The 21,210-nt window shown below is 44.8% G+C and overlaps 1 protein-coding gene across 1 annotated transcript in view; it reads left to right on the top strand.

Annotated features, from left to right (window-relative positions):
• Positions 1-21,210, top strand: part of PRPF38B (pre-mRNA processing factor 38B) — a 137,573-nt gene that overhangs the window by 7,687 nt on the left and 108,676 nt on the right. Inside the window, exon 2 of the mRNA XM_069641864.1 lies at positions 6,899-6,967. Coding sequence (XP_069497965.1) covers positions 6,899-6,967 — 69 coding nt within the window. The remainder of the gene's footprint in view (positions 1-6,898; positions 6,968-21,210) is intronic.

Below are 21,210 nucleotides of genomic sequence, written 5' to 3'. Positions count from 1 at the left end.
TCTGAGGGGGAGCTCCTGCGCCTCCTCGCACATACGGACAGAGCAGCTGGAGCAGGCCGTTTCAGCACCCACACACAGGCCAATGCAGAAGGTACATTTATGTTCATTGTTTTTATTTAAACATGTGTATGGATGCGTTATGAGTGAGTGTATGGTGATGGATGCTCATGTGAATGATAGTGATTGCTGTATGAATGTGCAGCGCCTTGCATATACACATAATCATGTTCATTGTGTTAGGACCAGTGGGGCCCAGGGGACAGGGATGGTATCTTTTTACCGGACATCTATCATTCAAAACCCTCTGCCTTGTCCACAAGGCTTTCTGGGGCCTGGGTCCAAAATACCTTCAGCTATTCCTCCGCAAATACCTCCCCTCTCGAGCTCTTCACTCCTCTACCTCCAACTCCCTCAGGGTCAGTCGTTTATCAAAGAAACGAGCTGGGGGTAGATCTCCGTCTTCGGCTGGGGCCTCCCTCTGGAACAGCGCCCTGCCACTCTAAAACTTGAGGAGAACCATCTTTCTTCCTGCACTTATCAGACCTACCCTGTCTGCTGCCTTAAACGTAGCACTTGCAAATTGCTGGCTGCACTACCACTGTTTGTTGCCTTTATTATTTATTTATTGTTATTTATCTGTTTCTCCTCTGCTTCGCACCTTCCACTTCTCCCCCCTTCCATGCACTTTTCCCCTCACACTTGCGCGTTCTGAATGTCACTGGGCCTAGTAAGATCGCTGTTTTATTCTCCTCTGTTACCCTCCCTTGCCTTGTCACGCTCTGAAACACTTGTGTACGAGCGCGATAGAAATAAAATATCAATGCCTGCCCCCTGGACTCCCAGCAACAATTGCAAACTGTTTGGCTATTTACCCATTTTTTGTTAAAAGTATGCTCTACAATGCAACATTTTAACCTATTATTTTAAAAAAAATTCACAGGGGGAAACCCCCCCGAACTTCCCCTTAATGCCCCTCCACTTAAAAAAGATTCACCAGCCGCCACTGGCCCTCAGACTGTGTTGGGAACGGGATGGGGGAACCGAGGGACTATGGTGGGAGCACAATGGGCGGGAACCATGGGATAGTGATGGGAGCAGAGTGGGGAGAGCCCTGGGTGTGTGATGGGGTGGGGAGAGACCAGCGACTGGGTAGGAGTGGGATGAGGGAGCCCAGCGACTTTGATGGGAGCAGGTGACGGCGCGCAATATATACTGTCCATTTGGCATTTCTGGGGGGTCCCGACCTGCCCAATTTTGCTCAGGGGGGCCCTGGCCAAAAAAGTTTGAAGACCACTGGGTTAGTGGGACCAACTAATTCTTCGCTGCTGCAAGAACCGAGTGCTAGGGGTTGAGAAATCGGTAGTCGAGTGCAACGTCTACAATTCAGCCAGAAGATCCAGGACTCTCCTAAGGACCGTCCAGAACTGAGTTTGAGTCCCCTCGCCAGAGTGCAGGGCCCAAGGAGTGAAGGAAGCCCAACCGGTATCCGAGATCGGCGGTGGTGCTGTAAACCGCATGCTGATCCGAAAAGAGCACATAGCTGCTGACTACCTCTGAATTGGTGCCGCAGGAGTCCCCCAGACGTCATCCCTCTTTTCCCCACGACTGAGGCTCAGGAATCCAGGATCTGCATCGCTGCAACAGGACAGATGCACCTGGACCACTCTTCTTCAAGCCAGAGGTACTGTTTAGAGTTGGGGCACTTACCCCCAGTGTCTTTGAGCTGTGCTTTTCTCAGTTGAGACTTGCATTGGCTTACCTTGGAGTTGATTCCAACTCTGCTTTTCACAAGTGTGACAGCTTGTGACCCTTTAACTTTGTGCAAGACTTTTATTATCTAAGATGTGACTGTGCTCCATTTGACTTTGACTGCCCTGGCTCCCTGCAGACTCTTCTAGTCCATTGACTGATATTTCTGTCCCTCATAGGTGGTACCTTGTTTTAGACTGTTATTGCTGGGAAAGGCTTGTCTAGACTTCATTGGAAGATTTAAGTATACTCTAATGCCCTGAAAACCTGTTTAACCTTTCCTTATGCAACCTCAGAATATGCAAAGAATAACTAGTGATATATAAATGCCATTACTGTCCTTGTGAATGAAGGTGTAGGAAGAGTATAAAAAGCACTAAACCTGTGCTGATTCTGGAAAACTATATTTGATAGTTGCATACATTGCCCTTTTTATAGAACGATGTTAAATAAAGAACTATTTATAACTGACACCTTGAGCGTGTTAGTTGGATACTTGTATTTGCAAATTTCATTGCTACAGCTCACATTTACCCCTCTTATGAGGATGGCTGCTCAGTCACACTACCAACGTGTGTAGTACAGGCCTATATCAAAAGGTGGGTTACCTAACATCAAGCAGATAAGTGTTGTGTAGTCTCGGACAGTGTTGCTACACCAATTCTTAACTAACATTTAATACCCAGCCGACCAGATAAAGAAGTGGAGCAGGAACCCATGTAATTTAGTCAGTGGTGCATTGTGGTAGAGGGATAATGCAAAATCCCACTACTCATGGACCCATGGGATTGCTGAATAACTAAAGACCTGGCGAAATGCACTCCTCGTGTGAGAAATCAATAAGTACAGGGCTTGAGACAGGATCCTTTATCCGGGGCCTTTAACCCTGGACCAGTGATGTCCCAAACAAAGAGAATGTACCTAGGATGGCAACCCACCAACCAGAAGTTGAAGCACTGATAAGGAAGGCACCAGTAGGGCGTAGGAACAAGACCATGCAAATCTGGAGACGAAACCTGGAAGCCAGTTGTTAAATAATGCAGCCAGCACGGGAGCAAAGGTTGGTGCAGACTAATTCACAGTATTCGTCCCTTCTTCCCAAGGCCCACTCCGCAAGACCCTTACTATGTGTCTGGGCAACTGGGACCTCACTGAGAGGGACTCCCTTTGGGGGACAAGGACGTCCGTTCCTGTGAGGAACTCCTGGATCAGCCACACCATCAGCATAGTTAACTGAGAGGAGGATTGAGTGTATTGGACGCAGAGGAATCCCGCTGACATGATTGCACCGAGACTAGCCGTATAGCACGCAACTTTTGAACAGATGAGGATCACCAAAGCGAGACACTGGGAGACTGATCAAGGCACTGGGGAAACCCTTGCCCGGGAGACAAGGTATGTCCAAGAGCTGGTGGTGGTGTGACCACAAACGAATCGCGGTGAACAAAGCGCCCTTACAACTACACCAAGACCATCGTCTGCATCTGAAGAAGGCAACCCAAGGGGAAGCGGAAATCTGGATGCTGAGTGGGAGGAAACGGAGTACAGAGAAGAAGGCACAAGCGGTAGTCGAGCCCTGCAAGGTTCCCATACTCGCCTGATGGTACCGGGGGAACCCAGGAAGAGCGGGAGGCAGCCGGGGATGGAACACAGAGTACAACTCATCCCAGTCATAAAGACGAGTCAAGAGAAACACAATTATTGAATTACCAATGCGATATCGCCAGCAATCCTGAGATGGGGGATAACGTGCATGAAGAGTGTAACTTGTCCTAGTCCCAAAGAAGGGACACAATGACTAAAAGTGTTTTAATTGGCAATGTGGAGAACTTTTAGAGGGAATGCCAAACAAAACCAACAGGGTAATTGAGGAACTCGAGACAAATACCTTGGAGGAAGGGATACAGTCTCGTAAGCCAAGAGAGGAAGACTGGAGATGACTGTTCCATGTCATTTCATCGACAGTAATTACTTTGTGGTAATGTAATTACTTTGACATTTTACTTCAAATGTTTTTATTTTTGGTTCTGGGCCCCTTTCCCTTCATTACTACCCAAAATCATCCGACCGCCTTTAAAAAAAATAATAATGTGTATATATACTTTTATTCACCACATCCCAAGTAATTGCTAAGTAGTACATTACCACAAAGTAATTTCTGTCGAAAGAAATGGGATACCGGAGAAAACATGACCCAAACCTGTGTCTTTAGAAATTTGCTGTCATAGTACCACGAGGATACTAGAACAGAAGATAAAATGCTAAAGAAAGATCCTAGGAGAGGGGGCATGTAGAAGGGGAGAAAGTCCCACGCAATCTAATAAAGGGTGAATTGAGAGAATATAAAACCAGAGACAAGACTGTGAGAAGTATGTAAAGACTCATTGGCCACAACATCTTCAAGAATGCATACAACCCAGAAGTGTTCAACAATTAAAAGAGCTCATGGAGCAGATATCCAGGCTTTATTGAAGATTATTATAACGGGGTGGAACTGGGACATTTCATCCAGATACTATTGAAAAGATCATCCACCCAAGAGAATAAGTATCTTCTCTTGGATGAATCTTGTTTATCTTAGTGGTGGGGTCATAGTAGAGTTAGGTTTAGACCTGGACCGAGATCCTTTTGGGACTTTGTGGTGACTGACAAACACTCGTGGTTCCTTTAGCTAGGCATGGTGACCCTTTTAGCGGCGGGGAGAGTTAGGCATTCTGTAACGTGCCTGACTCCTTCCGACCCGCCACAAGACCCAGGAAAAGCGAATATGGATCTTGAGCAGCATTGCTCTAAAAAGCACCAAGCCCTGAGGTGCACCCACACACATTGTGTGCTGGGGCTTTCTGGGACAGAAGCCAGCATAGGCCAGTTTCAACTACACTAGAGGGGGCACAGCTGGACTAAAGGTTGTGCCCAGTGCGGCATAATGGTCCTGCCACAAGGGAAGTTAAATCCTTTGGCTTCATTTCCCTTGACTTTTGCTCATTGTTATATGGAAATTTACTAGTCCCTAAAACTGTCAGTACTTGGAAATTTTATTTTTCTCTTTTGGATGCATGTATTTTTATTTTTATATTGCACATACAACTTAATGTCCTTTTCTTATGGGTTATTGGTTACCTTTGATATGGGCCCAAGCAAGCTGGTGGCAAGTGACTTTCTTTTGTGTGTGTGTGCGCAAGCCAATGGGAGGGGACTGGGATTGCCTTTTTCCAGTCTCATCCCTTCGTGCCAGAGAGTCTGCTGCTAGGTGGATGTTTTTTTTTTATTTTTTATAAACTTTATTTTTCTTGCACACAGATAACATTACTGCTTACATATATTGCACATTGCTTCAATACAGTTTACATCATCAGTCAGTTTCCGATCTTGAGTCATCTCGCTCTGCCTTATCCAACAGGTATTGTTTATATCTGTCCCATATGTTCCTTGGTCTGGATTGGGGCAGTACCGTGTCCATGTAGAGTTCTTCTGTATCATTAGTCCACACCATGTCCTTGTCCCAATCTGCCTTTGTTGGCGGGTGTGCACTCTTCCATTTCATCAAAATTGCCCTTTTGGCTATTAGTAGGCTCAAATTCAACAGTCTACGCCAAGTCTGGTTCATTTTCCCAACTGCTCCCAGTAAGCATATCTTGGGTGACCATTCCAGTGGTTGGTCAGCCATCTCATCCAAGGCGGTACAGATCTCCTCCCAGTAACCCCTTAGCTTTGTACATGACCATAGCATATGATAAATATTTGCATCCTCTGTCTGACATCTAGGGCAGGTCCCCGACATGTTGGGATACAGTCGTTTAAGTTTTGCTGGGGTGTAGTGTTTTCTCTGCACTATTTTGTAGTGTATTACCTTGTATCTGGAATTACACGATATTTGCTTGGTGAGCGAACAAATCTGTGCCCATTCCTGGTCATCAAACTGCTGTCCTAGGTCTTGTTCCCATTGACTCTTAGTTGCAGTGTTCTCTACTGGGCGTGTTTGAAGTAGTACCTTATACAATGCAGCCGCCGAGACTTTTTGTGCCCCCCCCCTGTGAATATGTAGCCGAGACCTATATTTATTCAAGACCCTTTTTGAACGACAAATGCCACAACACTGGTATATCTCACAACAAACCAACCTCCTGGCCCTTAACGGGTGCATATCTGGTGTCCGTATGTGAATTGGCTCCATGCCTGTACATAAACATGTTTGTGTGCTCCCTTAAAACCAATGGGTACTGTTGCACTACCTCATCCTAAAACTGCTTTTACTAACCTTCACGAAATTTCGGAAATGCACCCGCTATATACAGCATCCAACAATTGTACTTTTATCCCATGTACCCTATTTCTGGGAGAAGTGATGCCATATACAAATGCACTGTTCTAAAATGTTGAATTAAGTTACTTGGATGGTTGAGCTTCTATTGCATTGTTTTCTGCGAACTAGTCTGGAACGTCATATCCCTGGTATCAGCCCTACGGATAAGGGGTGTATCGGACACTTTTACTCCCTAAAAATAGGCAAATACTCCATGCCCCCCTTCACCTCCAAAATAGGGAGTACAAGTACTCCAAACAAAAAAATAGGAAACAGACACGTAGGACCTTGTGCCCCTTCTTTCACCCACACAGCTTGGTGGATATGTTTGGACCAGTAGTGTGGTCCATCAAAGCAACCCATACTCACCAGTAGTGTGCATAGTACCAGATGGAAAATTATTACTGCCTCATTGAAGAAGTAAACCTGTATCTTTTATTATGGATGAATAACTAGGTGCAAAGGAATAATTATTACAAACGCATTTTCGTTTTCCAGTTAAAACATCTTTGCTTGCTTATCTTTACTCCCCTTAAAAAATATATCATGTTGCTCCAAATAATCGGGAGTGAAATACTCCCACTTCAAAATCTTCATCTGGAGCATTGCCTGGTTTGTTTTCCAGCTCTTTAGCTCTTACCTGAAATAAACCTAGCCTACAGGTTATTCTTCCATATTCAAATGTTTAACTTTCATAATGTTAATTGCCCTGTTTTATGCATCGATTCTGTTATTGGAGAGAGCAACAAACTGTCTTTAATTTACTTTATTGTATAGCTTTTGCTGCATGGCCAAGATTGAATACAATGAAGGTTTGTCATTTGTTCTTTTGTCTTTTCTCTGAAGGTTATACATGTTGAACCATGGGAAAAGGGGAGCAGGAAAACAGCAGGCCAGACAGGGATGTGCGGAGGGGTAAGTAGAAGTACGTGCATTCAGAAGAATTCTGAGCTTGGTAAACACATTTCTGGACTGGTCAGTAGCTGTCTGCTCCTTCCCCAGGTCCTGTCTCCAGAAAGATAGATAGGTTGTTCATGACCGCAACCTTGTGATGACATACTGCTACTTCTAATGCAAGCTTAAATGGTAAATATACATGGACCTACGCAAGAGCACAGTACCACCAAGCCCATCACAAGCAACTGCCATATCCATGTTTCTAGAGCTTGATACTAATTAGCTGTGTTGACCTAATTTTTATGTTTTCCTCAGGCTCTTCTCTCACACACAGTGCCCTTGTATAGCATGCTTTACATGGGAAAATGTGTCCTTGGAGGGACTCCTTGTGCCTGATAACATGTAAGGATTATTTTGTATGCAGACTGAGGTCTATCAGTGGAAGATTCCCATCGGGAATCCTGTGCCAGGTCACTTTTAATGGACAGCAAGGGAGTTCTTCAACTGATTTATTTGTGCATTGTTGCTACATATTACACATGAGGCTGGATAATGATTATTCAGTATGCTGTGATGTCAAAGAAATGAAAATAACGAATTACTTTTGTAACAAATAATACATAACGAAAATTTGTTAAAAGTATATATGCGGGGTAGGGGGCTTAAAACGGGGGTGGAGGGTGGTAATAAAGCTAGGGAAACAGGAGGCTTGGGTGGGGGAACCCACAAATTTAAAAAGAGAAACATTTGACATGTTTTCGTCATTTCATTCGCTATGATCACATGGAACTGATTAGTCTTCCCTTTTCAATCGCTCTGAATTTGTCCCACAAAGGACATGTTTTCGTCATTTCATTCGCTATGATCACATGGAACTGATTAGTCTTCCCTTTTCAATCGCTCTGAATTTGTCCCACAAAGGCCCTGTTAGCATAGGCTCTTGTATGTTGGAGGGCAGCGTAACTGCTAGCAGTGATTAAATTGCATACGTTGCTACTGGAGAATACTTATGAAGGAGCGTTTGCTCCTAATAATAAGATTGCTATGAATATTGCCTATCCACAGAATAACGAAGTAATTTGGCCTGCTAATGCTTCATGCTGGGGAAAGTGACATTAACAAACAAGACTGTGTGGTGCGAGAGGGAGGACACGTTGTTTCGGTAGTACCTGTAAAAATGCGTATGCAATTTACTTGCGAGACTGCAAGAAAAGGACAGTAATAGACCAAACATCACGCCAAAAAAAGGTTGTTTTATAAACGTCTGCAAAACAGGCGCTTGCTGGAATAACTAGGAATGTCTGCCTCTGGCAGCAACATGTTTTTGCAATTGATGGCAAATCGTCCAAGGACCATGCAAGAAAATGTCCACCCAGACAGATGTTTTACCTCACTTTATGTAACTGAACAGAGTATCAAACGGGTCCTGGGTCATTGATCTGTCAGTGACTGGCTCAGATTCTGTTCCCCAGAGTTTTGTTGCATTAAAAGAAGTGATTGACACCGTCTCTTTCCTGAAATGGAATAAAAGCCCTATTCCATTATGTTCAATGCGATTTCTTTAACAGTAATATCAAAGTATGAGCTCCTTTTGTTTTTACCGCTCTGGTGAAATTAAACTGCTACCACTTCTCTTGGGGGGGGGGGGGGGGGGTTGGCAGGCTCGGGAGAGCAATCCATTTCCCAATCTATAAGAAGGGCGACTGGGAATTACCTCCTAGTCCTAATCCAGTGTCCCTGTTAGACAGCTAATTTGAATTGTTTGCTAAAGTGATATTGGCAAAACTCTCACTGGGCAGAGGAAAATAACTAACTTCCTCCAGGTCAATTGGGCTTTCCTGGGGGTGTTGGGACATCACGACAGTGTCTTAATATTCATCTAGTAGCTTCCAACTCGCTATTTATCAAGGGTGAGGCCCTCCACGTTGCTTACATGGACGTTTCAACTGTCTTTGATTCATTGTCCGTGATATTTAGTGTGCCGATAGGATTCCTGAGAGAAATCATGCAATTCACATAAATAACACATCCAGGGGAAAATATGTAAAATGGGGAGGGTGGGGCTCAAGTGACATCCTCGATTGCAGAGTGTTGCATATGACCAGGTTGCATACTGTTCTCCTTTTCAGTCTATTTTTAAACTCCCTATATAGAGTATTCTGGGATTTAAATGTGGATGACCTCAGCGAGATGTAAATACCACATTGCCACTTTTGCAAACTATGGTGCGGCAAAGAACACATCCAGAACATTCTGCAGATTGGTTGAATACTGAATAAGAAGATCGTGTCGGAAGCAGTTGAATCCTTTCCTCTCGTTGCCCCTTTTAGTGCGGTTTGACGCTTCTTGCTCGTTGCTAGGGCCATTCCTCTAACCTGCTCCCGGGGGCTTGCAGGACTGAGAGCAATAGCCCTGCCGAGCTCAGTTGTATCGGCACCGTGCTGGGTTGAGGGAAACCGGACGACCGCTGGGTAAAACGAGGCTCCTGTATATGTGCTGGCGTAGCTGAGTGTTGTGGTGGTGGTCCCATTGGAGAAACCCAGGCAATGGGGGCCTGAAGATAAGCGCAGCAATCCGCACCTCGCAGCGATATCTGGAGGGGGAGAGTCATTTCTGAGTTCAATTCGAGTCTGCCAGGTGCCATTCTACAGGCTGCTAGTGTGCTGGTGGCTCTAGCAGCATTGTCTAAAAAATGAGCTACTTATTTTAACCTAGTGACCAGCAGAGTGTGGTCATCCAGATGAAAAGCTGCGGAAAGATCCAGCAGCTTAAGCAAGTGCAGTTTGACCTTTTATCCATGATCTGTAACAGTCTCTTTTTCAGATCTAGCAGCGCTGTTTCTATGCCATGCCCCTGCCTAAAACCTGACGGCCATCTATGTAAAATCCTATGTTCATTCAGGTATAGCGAAATTGGAATATAAGCCACACAATCTACATTTTTAAAAAAAGAAAAACAATTAGTGATTGGCTAATAATTGGCTGCAGTATTTGAGCATAAACCTAGCTTCTTTAATAACAGTGTAATCCAGGCACTCTTAAGCCTGATTGGAACATAGTTTTCTGCAAAAGATGCATTCACAAATTTGCATAAAGTGCCAATCCGAATGGGAGAGCATACTTTTATAATCCTTGCCGGGCTAGGATCTCCTTTACAACTTGTTGGTTTGAGATGGACCACATCTCAGCAACCAGGAAATCGGTCCACTTGCTCCCCATTAGGGAGCGTATTATTTTCAAGACCCTGGCCCTCAGCCACACATGTCTCCACTACAACGCCCCCCTCTACCTCTCACAGCGAATTACCATTCCTGTCACAGACCAACAAGAACCACCTACATGAACCGTATCCCCGTTCATAAGACCCTCAAGGCTCGCACAGGAGGAGCTAGTTTCCCGGTCATTGTAGCCACCAACTTTACCACCCCGCTTGAGAAACATGGAATCACACACAGCATTTAAGAAAGCGGTCAAAACACTTCTGTTTGTATAAACCTGTTCACAATCCATTTTGATGCCAACTTGCCATTTTTTCTCCATGATCTAGGCACATTTTTGGTTGTTTGTAATCCTAATCACCTATGTTCACGTTGTCGCTCTATGCTATTAGGCCCCTACTCTCTGTACCCATGAGCAAGATCTCTTACCTGTAACTAAGACATTTTCATGAAACAGCGCCTCGATGCCTGTGGGCTGTAGTGCGTTTTACAAATCCAAATAAGTAAATAGTCATTCTTTGCCAGTTCAGATTCACATATAGAAATAAAATTAAACAGTGTCTTGCGCTTTTTGTATGGGTACCACCATTTCATCCGCGTTAACGACCAATTCAATCATCTTCTTAACCTCCAATATTCAATTCGGTCCAGCTTCCCAAGCATAGAATCATGGATCCATGTACACCAAGCAACCTCTTTTACCAACATCAGATTTCTTTTGATTTGGGATTTCTAGTTCCCTCAATGTTTTAAAAAGTTCTTTAGCCTCTGATTATGCATTAACTATCCTGTCATTGAACATACTTTTTTTTCGCTGCAATAACTGCTAATTATTCCTTGTCTGCCATCTTCTATGCCTCTTTACTAGGAATATCCGAGAGGATACTCGGGCATAAAAGCATTTATTTTTAGTAGCTTCCAATATTTGTAGTTCGAGGAGAAAGCCAGTCTTTTTTCTCAATGGCAGCAGTGAAAGAACCTTTTTCCACACTGTCTTTTACCTTTTTTCTAAAAAAATTTTTTATAGGTGTCATTTTTAAGACTCTCCATAGTGTCTTTTTAATTTGGTCTTTGACAACTTTTGGCACATACTGCCTATTGTTGCTGGGTTGACCTTGGGGCTCCCCTTTTAACTTTCTCTGGCCAACCTTGTGAGAACCGTCTGTGGAGTGCTGGGGGATTCTAGGTATTCCCCTTTCTCATTCTAAATGTAACATTTGTTACAAGGACAAACATAGATTTAATGTCTGGTGGCAGTGGACCTTTTTATGCGATGCACCTTTAATGCAGGCTGCTTCCACAGCCCCGGTAAAGGCACCAATTTTTGTGTTCCTAGTCCTTTCTTGTTCCTTCTCCTGACATCCAGGGCTGGAAAAATGTGTCAATTCTGTCTTCTGGCTGAGACCTTGGTCAAGCCAGCCCAGGTTCCAGAGTGTCTGTGAAGGCAGGAAGCGAGGGAGTAGTCGAAACATAGAACCGTAATATTGATGCCGCCTCCCTGCTTTACCTCATACCTCTGCCCAAAGCTTGCTGGCTCTCTTATTCAATAGCAAAGCTAAGTTTAAGCAGTCTCTTTTCTCTTCAAGGAATGGTATAGAATTCCTGCGCTTTTAAATTGTTTTTAGTGCAAATCCACTAATTTTTCAACTTAACTGATGGAGAAAGAATATGCTTCTGCTGGCATACTAGTCTCTGTTTTACTTCTGTCTTACAGTTGGGGAAAATGATGTTCATCAGAGGCGTAGTAAAGATTGTATCTACAATCTTTTTCACCTTTGAAAAAGACTCCGGACTGAGTTCCACAGCTTACTGGTAGTGTCATGCAATGCGTGCTAACCCTGATTAACTCCTCCTCGCTTACGTGATCCCAGCGACTCTGGAAATTCTGCTGTGGGAGGTGCTACTACTCTTCTGTACACCGTTGCTTCTTCTGCGTCTTTTCCTGTGGGGGCCGCACTACAGAGGATGCGACACACTGCAGATGAATGCCATACTTCAAAGAACACGTGCTCTTGTTATCTCATGACATGCTGCTTCAAGGGAATCTCCGCTTCCTGGGATATCTCTCTCTCTCTCTCTCTCTCTCTCTCTCTCTCTCTCTCCTGGTTCTCTCTCTCTCTCTCTCTCCTGGTTCCCTCTCTCTCTCTCTCCTGGTTCCCTTTTCTAATCTGCTCACAATGGTCCTCTCAGCTCGTGCACTCCTTGATTTTTCGTAACGATCGCTACACGGGCCTTGCGCTGTTCAGTTCCACACGCGCTGCCCCTAAACACTAAATTACTGCATTTGCTCAACTTTGTATAGACAACTGCTTCAAAGAAGTTCCATAAAGTACTTTCCTGTGTACTTTTAAGTTTTCATTAACTGATAGCAAAACCTTGAAGGCAACTGGTAGACATAAACTGAGCTGTAAAACATTCCTAAAATGTAATCCAGCACTTATCTGAATCCTGCTGGCATCAACTGAGTCTTGTTAAGTCGTCCTCCTTAATTACAGTGTGTCTAGAAGTGCTTCCCTGAGCGTTTCTCCATTTAACTCAGGATCTCTGGTTGCTGTGACCTTCTTGGTTCATGGCTGGAATGAAAGGCAATTTAAGATTCCAAACTTACCTCGCTGGGATTCTTTAGCCAATCAGTGCTGACTTGCATCCCCACCATCTTGAATGTGGACTACTACAGCATCCTACAAAGGCAAATGTTAAGGAAAAGAATGCATGACAAACTTCCCCCACACTCAACAGGCCTTTTGCCCTGTGCCTCAAGCCTTCTTTGTGTGCTCAGACCCTGTTCTCAGAGAGAATACTCGCTGGGAACCTGACAGGTTTCTGGTCGATGGGCTTCTTGCTATCGATTTCTAGAATGTATTTCTCCCCCCCCCCCCCCGCCCCATGAATCTAGGATCATCCTGTGGCCGAACCATCCATTGTCCCGAATTCCATCTCAAGATCCAGGTTACGAGGCACATGGGAGTAAGGGGGTCGCACAATCAAAATGCTGATGGCTTAAAGTGTGGACTGACTGGATCAAGACCCTTTCCCAATGAAATCCATTGATCAAGGTGAAATATTGCAGGGGATGAGAAACCTATTGCAAACCCTGAGTGGTGCTTGTTTATTAGAGGTTTTTCAAAAATGTGTTTAAAAGAAACTTAGGCATTGATCCCATTAGAATTCAAAGGACACCAGGCCTATATGTAAAAGGACCAGAGGAAGGCCCAGTGGAGGGCCGCTGATCTGGGTTGAAGGTAGTCTGTCACAGGACATTGAAGAGTATAAGACAGGCTCTCCCGATTTACTGCACATAGTAGTACATTATTTAATAGGCAGAGCTTGCTCCTTTTCAATATATAAATTACACAGCCTGCGGTAGGGGCTTTGTAGTTAAGGTTAAGATGCTTAACGCATAGGAAGAGCACTTTTTGGGCGGCTTATAACTGGCGCTGTTAGACGTAACCTCACCAAACTTTGCAAACAATGTATATGGCCACCTCCAAATGATTATGCAAAGATTGGTGTGGTTTCGTCAAGGGGGGATGAGGGCAAAGTGATAAAGGGAGGGTGGGGGGGTCCCAAAACATTGAAATCTTCATGCACATAATGTAAAAGATATTTTGCTCTCACCCACAGCCGAAACCGCTGGACGGATTTGCACCAAACTTGGGCGAGGAGCGACGGCTTGGTCCCAAAAGCGTGCTTTTGCAAGGTTGGAGTAAATCCGCCCAGTTTCATTTTTTTCCGAATAGCCAAAAGTTGGTCAAACAAAATTTGTGTCTGCCTACTCTTCCTGATTTGGTGTCTCCGAACACCTCTGGACCAATCAGAGCTGCGCAGCGTTCGTGGACATCAAGCGTGCACGTTGATTGATAAATTAAAAACAGGTGTGTCAACATTTGAACGGACGCCATGTTGGATTTGCAGACTGCACCCCCCAGTCGCGAGCGTTGCAGTAAAAACATATTAAACACAACTTTACACTTGTCAAACTAATTAAACAATCTCTGGGGAGGTGGAGGGTGACGACGATAGAATATGGCCATTCAAAGCCAAACATCTGGTGTATTTCTTTCCTTTACGAAGTCCGTGAACATCTCAGATGTTCGCGAACTTGATGAACGTCTTCATATTTATAACATATTGCATTATAGGGTCGGTGAAAAGCTGTTTGTGGATGGCTTCACTTTTGCACCACTCGCATGAAAACTGTATGACATTTTGCAATATCATTTTAGACGCAGCCCTGAATAGTTCTGCAGAATTTGGGGCTGTTTCGCCAAGACGGGGGAAAATTGGAGGGGGTGGGGGGTCTCCAACATTTTTAGATGGGTTATAACTTTGGTGTCGTTTGACGAATCTGCACAAATGTTTGCAAAAAGATTATAGACCCAACTTTTAAAGGATTTTGTCAAGTGGGAGCTAAGTTAAGACTATTTATTTAGTACGTACATTTTCTTTAAAAAATAAAATTATTAAACTATTCCCTTTAATGCCCTCCCCGCAGCACATCCCATATCAAGGCTTCATACCTCCTGATATTTACATTGTCCAAGTCCAGCATTGATCATAAAAAGTCCAGTATCTGCAAATTCTGAGGGCATCACTGAAACCGGGTCCCCTTTTCAAATACACCAGGACCAATCCCCAGTCCCTCCTAAATGCCTCGTGGTCTCCCTGCTCCTATACATAACCCATTCCAGTTTACATACCATTTGCAGTGAATTGATCCTGGAGGGGGTTCTACTTTGCATCCAAAGTTGAGCTATCGTAAGCCAAGTCAGTAGAACCATGAACGCCATCCTCTATTCGTTGGAGCCTAGGCCACCGCAACCACCCCCCCCCCCCCCATCAGCCATTCCCTCCACCCCACATCGAGGCCTGTCCCAAAAACCTCTCCCATCTCTTTTCCAGCTTCCTGCCAAAATGATTGGATACCTGGACAATCCCATATGTGAGCCCACGTCCCCTTATACTTGCATTCCCTCCAACAGTTCACTGCAGTGTTTTGGGAACATTTTCTGTAATACCTCGGGGGTAAAATGCCATTGACCCCCAAGCCTCGCGTAACTATGGAGTGTGTCAGTTTAGGATTGTTCCACCATGTGCTGGTCCAATGCTCAACGGGGGAACTCGCTTCCATTTTTGGGGGGTGGGGGGGGGGTAGGTTCATCTGTTATCAGCCTATATAGCGAGGATACCAGGTTTTTCGCTCCGTTGTGGGTAGTTATGAATTTTTCAAAGGGGGTTAGCGGTCTAGTTGCCCTCTCCTTGCCTGAGCCTGACCACCCAATGCCTCACTTGGAAGTGTTAATGCCTATCCCGTTCTGCTAGCCCAATGCTCTTTAACATGGCTCAAATATTAGTACCCCCTTATTCTTGTACATATCCCCCACTTTCAAGCAGCCGGTCTTATTCCATTTCTTAAATGCCCCTGTTTCCAACCCTGGAGCGAACTGCAGGTTTTTAAATAATGGTGTAGACGGAGGTTGGAGAGTCCCATGTGCCACCAGTGTAACCCACACATCCGTCAATGCAATCGTAATCCAGCTAATATGAATATTGGGCGATCTGTCCGCCTTTTCTAACCACAGAACTCCCTACAGCAATGTCTGCAACTGCTTTATCCATCCTTACCCAACTCTTCGTCTCCTCCCCGGTCAACCATTCTCTAATGACCCTCATCTGGGCTGCCCCATATTACTTGTAGAAGTTGGGGGCTCCCAGTCCTACACGCTACGCTTGGGCGATTGTTCCACCAGATGAAGGCCAAGACTACCTTGTTGAGAGCTTTAAAGACAGCTACGTGAAGGTGGACTGGAAGGGCCTGAAAATAATATAGCACCCATGGCAAGATCACAATATTCACTGAGGCTATATGGCCCATCCATGAGATATGCATTGGGTTCCAGCTAGCCACGTCCTCCACCTTGCGCCGGAGTGCCAGATAGTTTCCCCATGCAGCTGTTCCATCGTGTTTGTAATCGTAACCCCAAATACTTTATCTCCCCCTTCACTTAGCTCATCGGAATGGCTGTTTGCTCTTGATATGTACCTTGTCCAACCTCGTCTAGAGCCAAACTGGGGATCTCTAACTATTGCTTGTTTACTTTCAAGCCCAAAACCCTACCAAATGTATCAAGGAGTTCTCCAGGTTTGAAAGCGTTAATGGCATGTTGTCGGCATAGGCCATGATCTTATGCGTCGTCCCCCCCCCCCCCCCCCCCAAATTCTATACCCTTCACTGCTGGGGCTGCTCTAGTTTTTGCAAGAAATAGTTGAAAATAAATGACATATAGGAGCGGTGATAGGAGTGGTGGCGGGGGGTGTTAACCTTGTCTCGTGCCCCGATCAGTGGGCTCTGTCTCAAAATTCGACCGTTGGTGGCTAAGCGCACAGAAGGCGAATGGTAGTTAACCTTTATTGCCTGTATAAAGTATGGACCGGAGCCCATATTGACCAGGGTTTGGAACAGAAACGTCCACTCTACCCGATCGAATGCTTTTTTAGCATCCAGCGCTACCACCACTGCCGGAGTTCGCTTGAACTCTGTCTTTTCTATTGGGTGGCATACCTGCCGGAAATTGTCAAAAGGTCCGTCTCCCGGATTGGTCTGAGCTGATCAACCTGGGGAGCAGCAGTGCCAGTCTATTCGATAGCACTTTTGTTTGTCAGTATTCAATAAAGCTATGGGTCTGTATGACCTGCAGCAAACTGTATCCTTTCCTGGCTTGGGGAATCATCACGGATTTGGCTTCCTCCATTGACTTTGTAACCACCCCTGTTACTCTGAAGGTGTTACACAGGCTTGTCAACCTAGGTGCCAATAGCGCCCTAAATGTTTTTTTTAAACTGAGCTGTGTAGCAAGTTTCATAAATGTGCTAATTCCCTTCACCTCAGAGACCCCCATCAACTAGTTGGATTTTGGGGGCTTGATTTTTTTTTTTAACCTGGAAAGAGTGTGAGCCTTTTTCCTCATTCATGTATTCTGATGTGTGTTTTACATTTGTGTTCTCTGATTATGTAGATAACTCCATAGGCATCATCTTTTCATGTGTCACACAGCACCCCCCCAGTGCAGTGACACAGGGATGTCTTTGAGACTTCCCAAAGGTTTAAATACCTTCTCTTGGATAAACTCTTTCCCAGAGAATGTAAAGTGAAATTGACTTTACTAGTCTTTTCCAAATTCATAGACCCAGCACACACCATACAAACTCCCATGTTTTTCAAGATGGCGCTGTAAACCCCTTTGTTTAAACTGGTCCTGGTCTTCTTTTTTCGCCATTTCGTTTTGGAATGGTCCTTCTAGTGTTTGTCTCTGCGCGCCAAACCAGGTTTGGTCCCTTTTGTTCATGTGCATTGGGCGGGCCTCAGGACTGAAGTCCGTCTTTGGTGTCTGAGTGTCTGGGGTGGGCAGGAAGTGAAGGAGGTGCCCGAAACTCCCTGTGCTTAGTCTCCTAGGAGACCCAAATGCACTCTGGCTGGCTGACTGTTCGGCAAGGACAGCCACCCTGCTGGGTGAGTGACAGCCAGGCTGGAATGAAGGGGAGAAAACTGTTTAAAAGGCGATTCTCGTGGACTGGAAGGTAAAGTCGACCACTGGAATGAAAGAACCGAAGACGAGCTTGAAGAGGACGGCTGCTGCAACTCTTGGACCATTTGTTTGCCCGGTGAATCCTTGCTGAAGGTCCGAATAACCAAACTCCATTCGACAGAGAAGCTCCTTCAAGGGCGGCTTCTTCCTTTTGAGTTGGTGGGACCAATCGACTCATAAGACACCTGGATACCGTTCTCAAGGCTGTAGGTTTAACCAGGGAGAAGGACACCAGTTTGTGTTCTTGAATCTACAGCTACTGGAACTGAAGTGACTCCATTTTGTTTGCTTTCTTCAACGATCCCGTGCAGCACAGGAGTCCCTCGAGTCCCGCAACGTCCTCCCTCTTGTTCCCACGGCTGAGGCTCAGGAACAGCGAGATCTGCAGGAACCACGACCTCAGCAACATTTGTTTTCGTCATACAAAGGTACTGTGCCAACCCGATTCAGAGAACACCACTATCGCGGAGAAAGTTTGTGAACTTTCCCAACTTGCAGGCCTAATCAGCTTGTGACCCCACAAATAATTCTTTTTCGCCTAAACTACTTCTGATAACTTTTGCAAAGACTTTACCGTTTGATACCAGCACTGCTCTTTCCTATCCAGAACACTAGCTCATTGACTTTGGCCTGACCTATCATTTGAATTGCTCTATTCTGTGAACTGAAACTATTTGCACTGCCTAGAAAGTCTTCAACTTACCTTTGTCCTTTTTGCTCAGTAACAGAACTGCCATTTTGCTACTTTTTCAGGGGAGCTCAAACTGTCTCAAACGTAGTTTTGTATTGAAGTGTATTGGTCTATAATAAGTTTTCTTCTTCTAGTGAAATGTTTTATAGATTGTGTAAATAAGTGTTTTACCAAGAAACCTTGAGTATTAGTGTCTACTTGAACCACTGTGATTGAAAGTCCTTTGTGTAACTACTTGTACTGCTCACATTCACTCTTGAGATAAGCCTGGCTGCTCAGCTCGCTACCAACAAACTGTGTGGTACAGACTTCTACCAAAGGTTGGGCTTGCTTACACCTGTAGTCCTAATTGTCCGGATTAGGTCCAGTTGGCCAAGGGTATGCTGATATTCCCTGCAGAGTTTCTGCAATTGAATCACTGTTGGCGACTGTCTAATGTTACTCAACCGATCCTCTCCTTGTGACCCACCCCTCTCCTCCCCCATTGCTTTTCCCGCATGGATTTTATCGCTAGAAGTTCTCCTCGAAGTACCGCTTTGAATGAGTCCCATATCGTCGCCTGACTCGCGGCCGGGGTATTATTTACTTCAAACTACTGTTCTATATTTGCCCTGATCCTCACCATCAGAATGTAGTCCCCCAGCAAGTCATTAGGGAACCCCCAGCTCTGCCTTTCTAAGCCTAGGGAGCTTAAAGTAAGTTTCAATGGGGCGTGGTGAGAGAGTGAGATTGATCCTACGTCCATTTCAACTGTCCTCCCTATAAACCTCGGGGTCCCCCAGAAGTAGTCTATCCCAAGACATTGTACAGTGAATGTGGGAATAACATGTATACCTTGAGCACCCTCCAGCGTCCCGTAGTGCCAGCCTCTCCACCCTCCCCCCTCAGAACCTACCTCTGCAGCCCCTTTTGTCCCCCTGCCCCTAAACTCCTATCCACCCGAGGGTCCCAGGCTAAATTGAAGTCTCCCTCCAGAATGATCTCTCCCTTCACAAACCTCTAGCAGCGGGAGGACTTCCTTCAAAAAACCTACTTGGCCTGTATTTGAGGCATATATGGTAGTCGGCGTGTAATTCTGTTGACCTCCCTGTCTCCTTGCGTCCATGTTACCTGCGCATAAATGCCACCATTACGCCACTCGTTTTCCCCTTTCTGTTGACCTTGTATACGTTTTGAATATTGGGTTGTTTTCCCCAGGTCCTTATCCCTTTTTCTGAAATCCGTTTCCTGCCGCATTGAAACGTCCACCTTTTCCCTTTTCAGGAGCTGCCCTAGCTTTTTCCACTTAACCAGCGAGTTCATCCCACGGATGTTGAACGGCAAGAGATTAAGCATTCCCACCGTGCCCCTCCTTCCCTTTCCCCCTCTGCATCACTACTCGGTTGCTACTTCAAACCCGACCACCTTCAATAGTCTCTTCCCCCATCAGACCAAGACGGACCTATGCCTGATTCCTTCCCATAAGCCCTGAACATTGTAACACACAACAGTTTTATTTCACATGTCAGAATCACCCTCCCTTTACCCAGAGGGATACCCCCTCGTCTACTCCCAATCTTCAGCACATCTTGCCTCTGCATGAGTGTCATGGTCCAATCTTGAATATTCCTGCAGGAGTGATGCCGGCCCACCAGACCCCCTAGATGTGCCAATTCAACAATCTCAAAAAGTTATAATTACTAAACTGGCAAACCCAAGGGGAAAGGGGAATAGAGAACAAAACAAAAGCAGATCTTCTCTGGTATTCCATCTTCTCTGGTATTCTATGCAGACCTCTTCTCTACTGGTTATTCATCTGGAACTGGTAAACTGGCTAGATGTTTCTTCAGTGCTGAGTCTGCGAAGATCTAAACACATATAATATTCTGTTAATATTACTATACTTTATTTCTATTTCATTTATATATATTTTAATAACATCTATATATATATATACCTGCGGCCTATGCTGAATTGCTGATAGGCTAAACATTGCTTAGTGTCTTTTTAATATTTTCTTTGACCTCTTCTTAAAATTCAAACTGCAAACTTTAGAGTCTTAGTTAATGATGAATCTAAAGTGTCCAAAAATACTTCAAAAAATGTGACTTGGAAAATAATGTCCTTGACTGAAAGTTTGTGAACTTCTCCCAAATCACAATAAATTGTTTATGGAATTCTTTTTCTTGGTAACTTTCACTTTAGCGCAGGAACAAATGTTGACATGGAATAGACTTCTATTATATCCGGAAAATAGCGTGCTCATAACTTGACTGAAATTGATTTAGGAAACTCAGATGAAAATGTGCTCTATAAAAATACGAAGCAAACAAAAAAATATTCACATCTCTTATCCTAACGTGCCTTGTAAAAATGACCCGCGCACTTGAAGAGAAGATGCACGTACCTCGCACTCTCGAAAAGCTTCGCGCTGTAGCAGATGACCGCGCACTGTTTAGGAGCCGCGCACACCGCGCATGCCGGAACGAAAACACGCTGCTGTAGATGACCGCGCACAAAAATGAAACGCGCACAACATGCGATCCGAAAAAGGTTTGCGTACCAGAGGAAAACCAAGTATCCTTCCCGATGCCGCGCCTGCCGTGCAACCGGTTTCAAAAGAGATTTCCTGCGTCACAACCAGGAAGTCAATATAAACAAAGAAGGACGTCAGATACACGTCTCCTGGACCGTTCCTCTAAATTTCAAAAACGACTATCGCGCACACGCGAATATTCGAATAAATATTTTCTTTAGGTTAGTACTATATTAGTATTTTTAAAAACTC

Source organism: Ambystoma mexicanum, chromosome 1q (assembly GCF_040938575.1).
Source record: "Ambystoma mexicanum isolate Mex_15411 chromosome 1q, UKY_AmexF1_1, whole genome shotgun sequence".
NCBI classification, from domain to species: domain Eukaryota; kingdom Metazoa; phylum Chordata; class Amphibia; order Caudata; family Ambystomatidae; genus Ambystoma; species Ambystoma mexicanum.
This window is presented reverse-complemented; position numbering and strand designations above follow the sequence as displayed.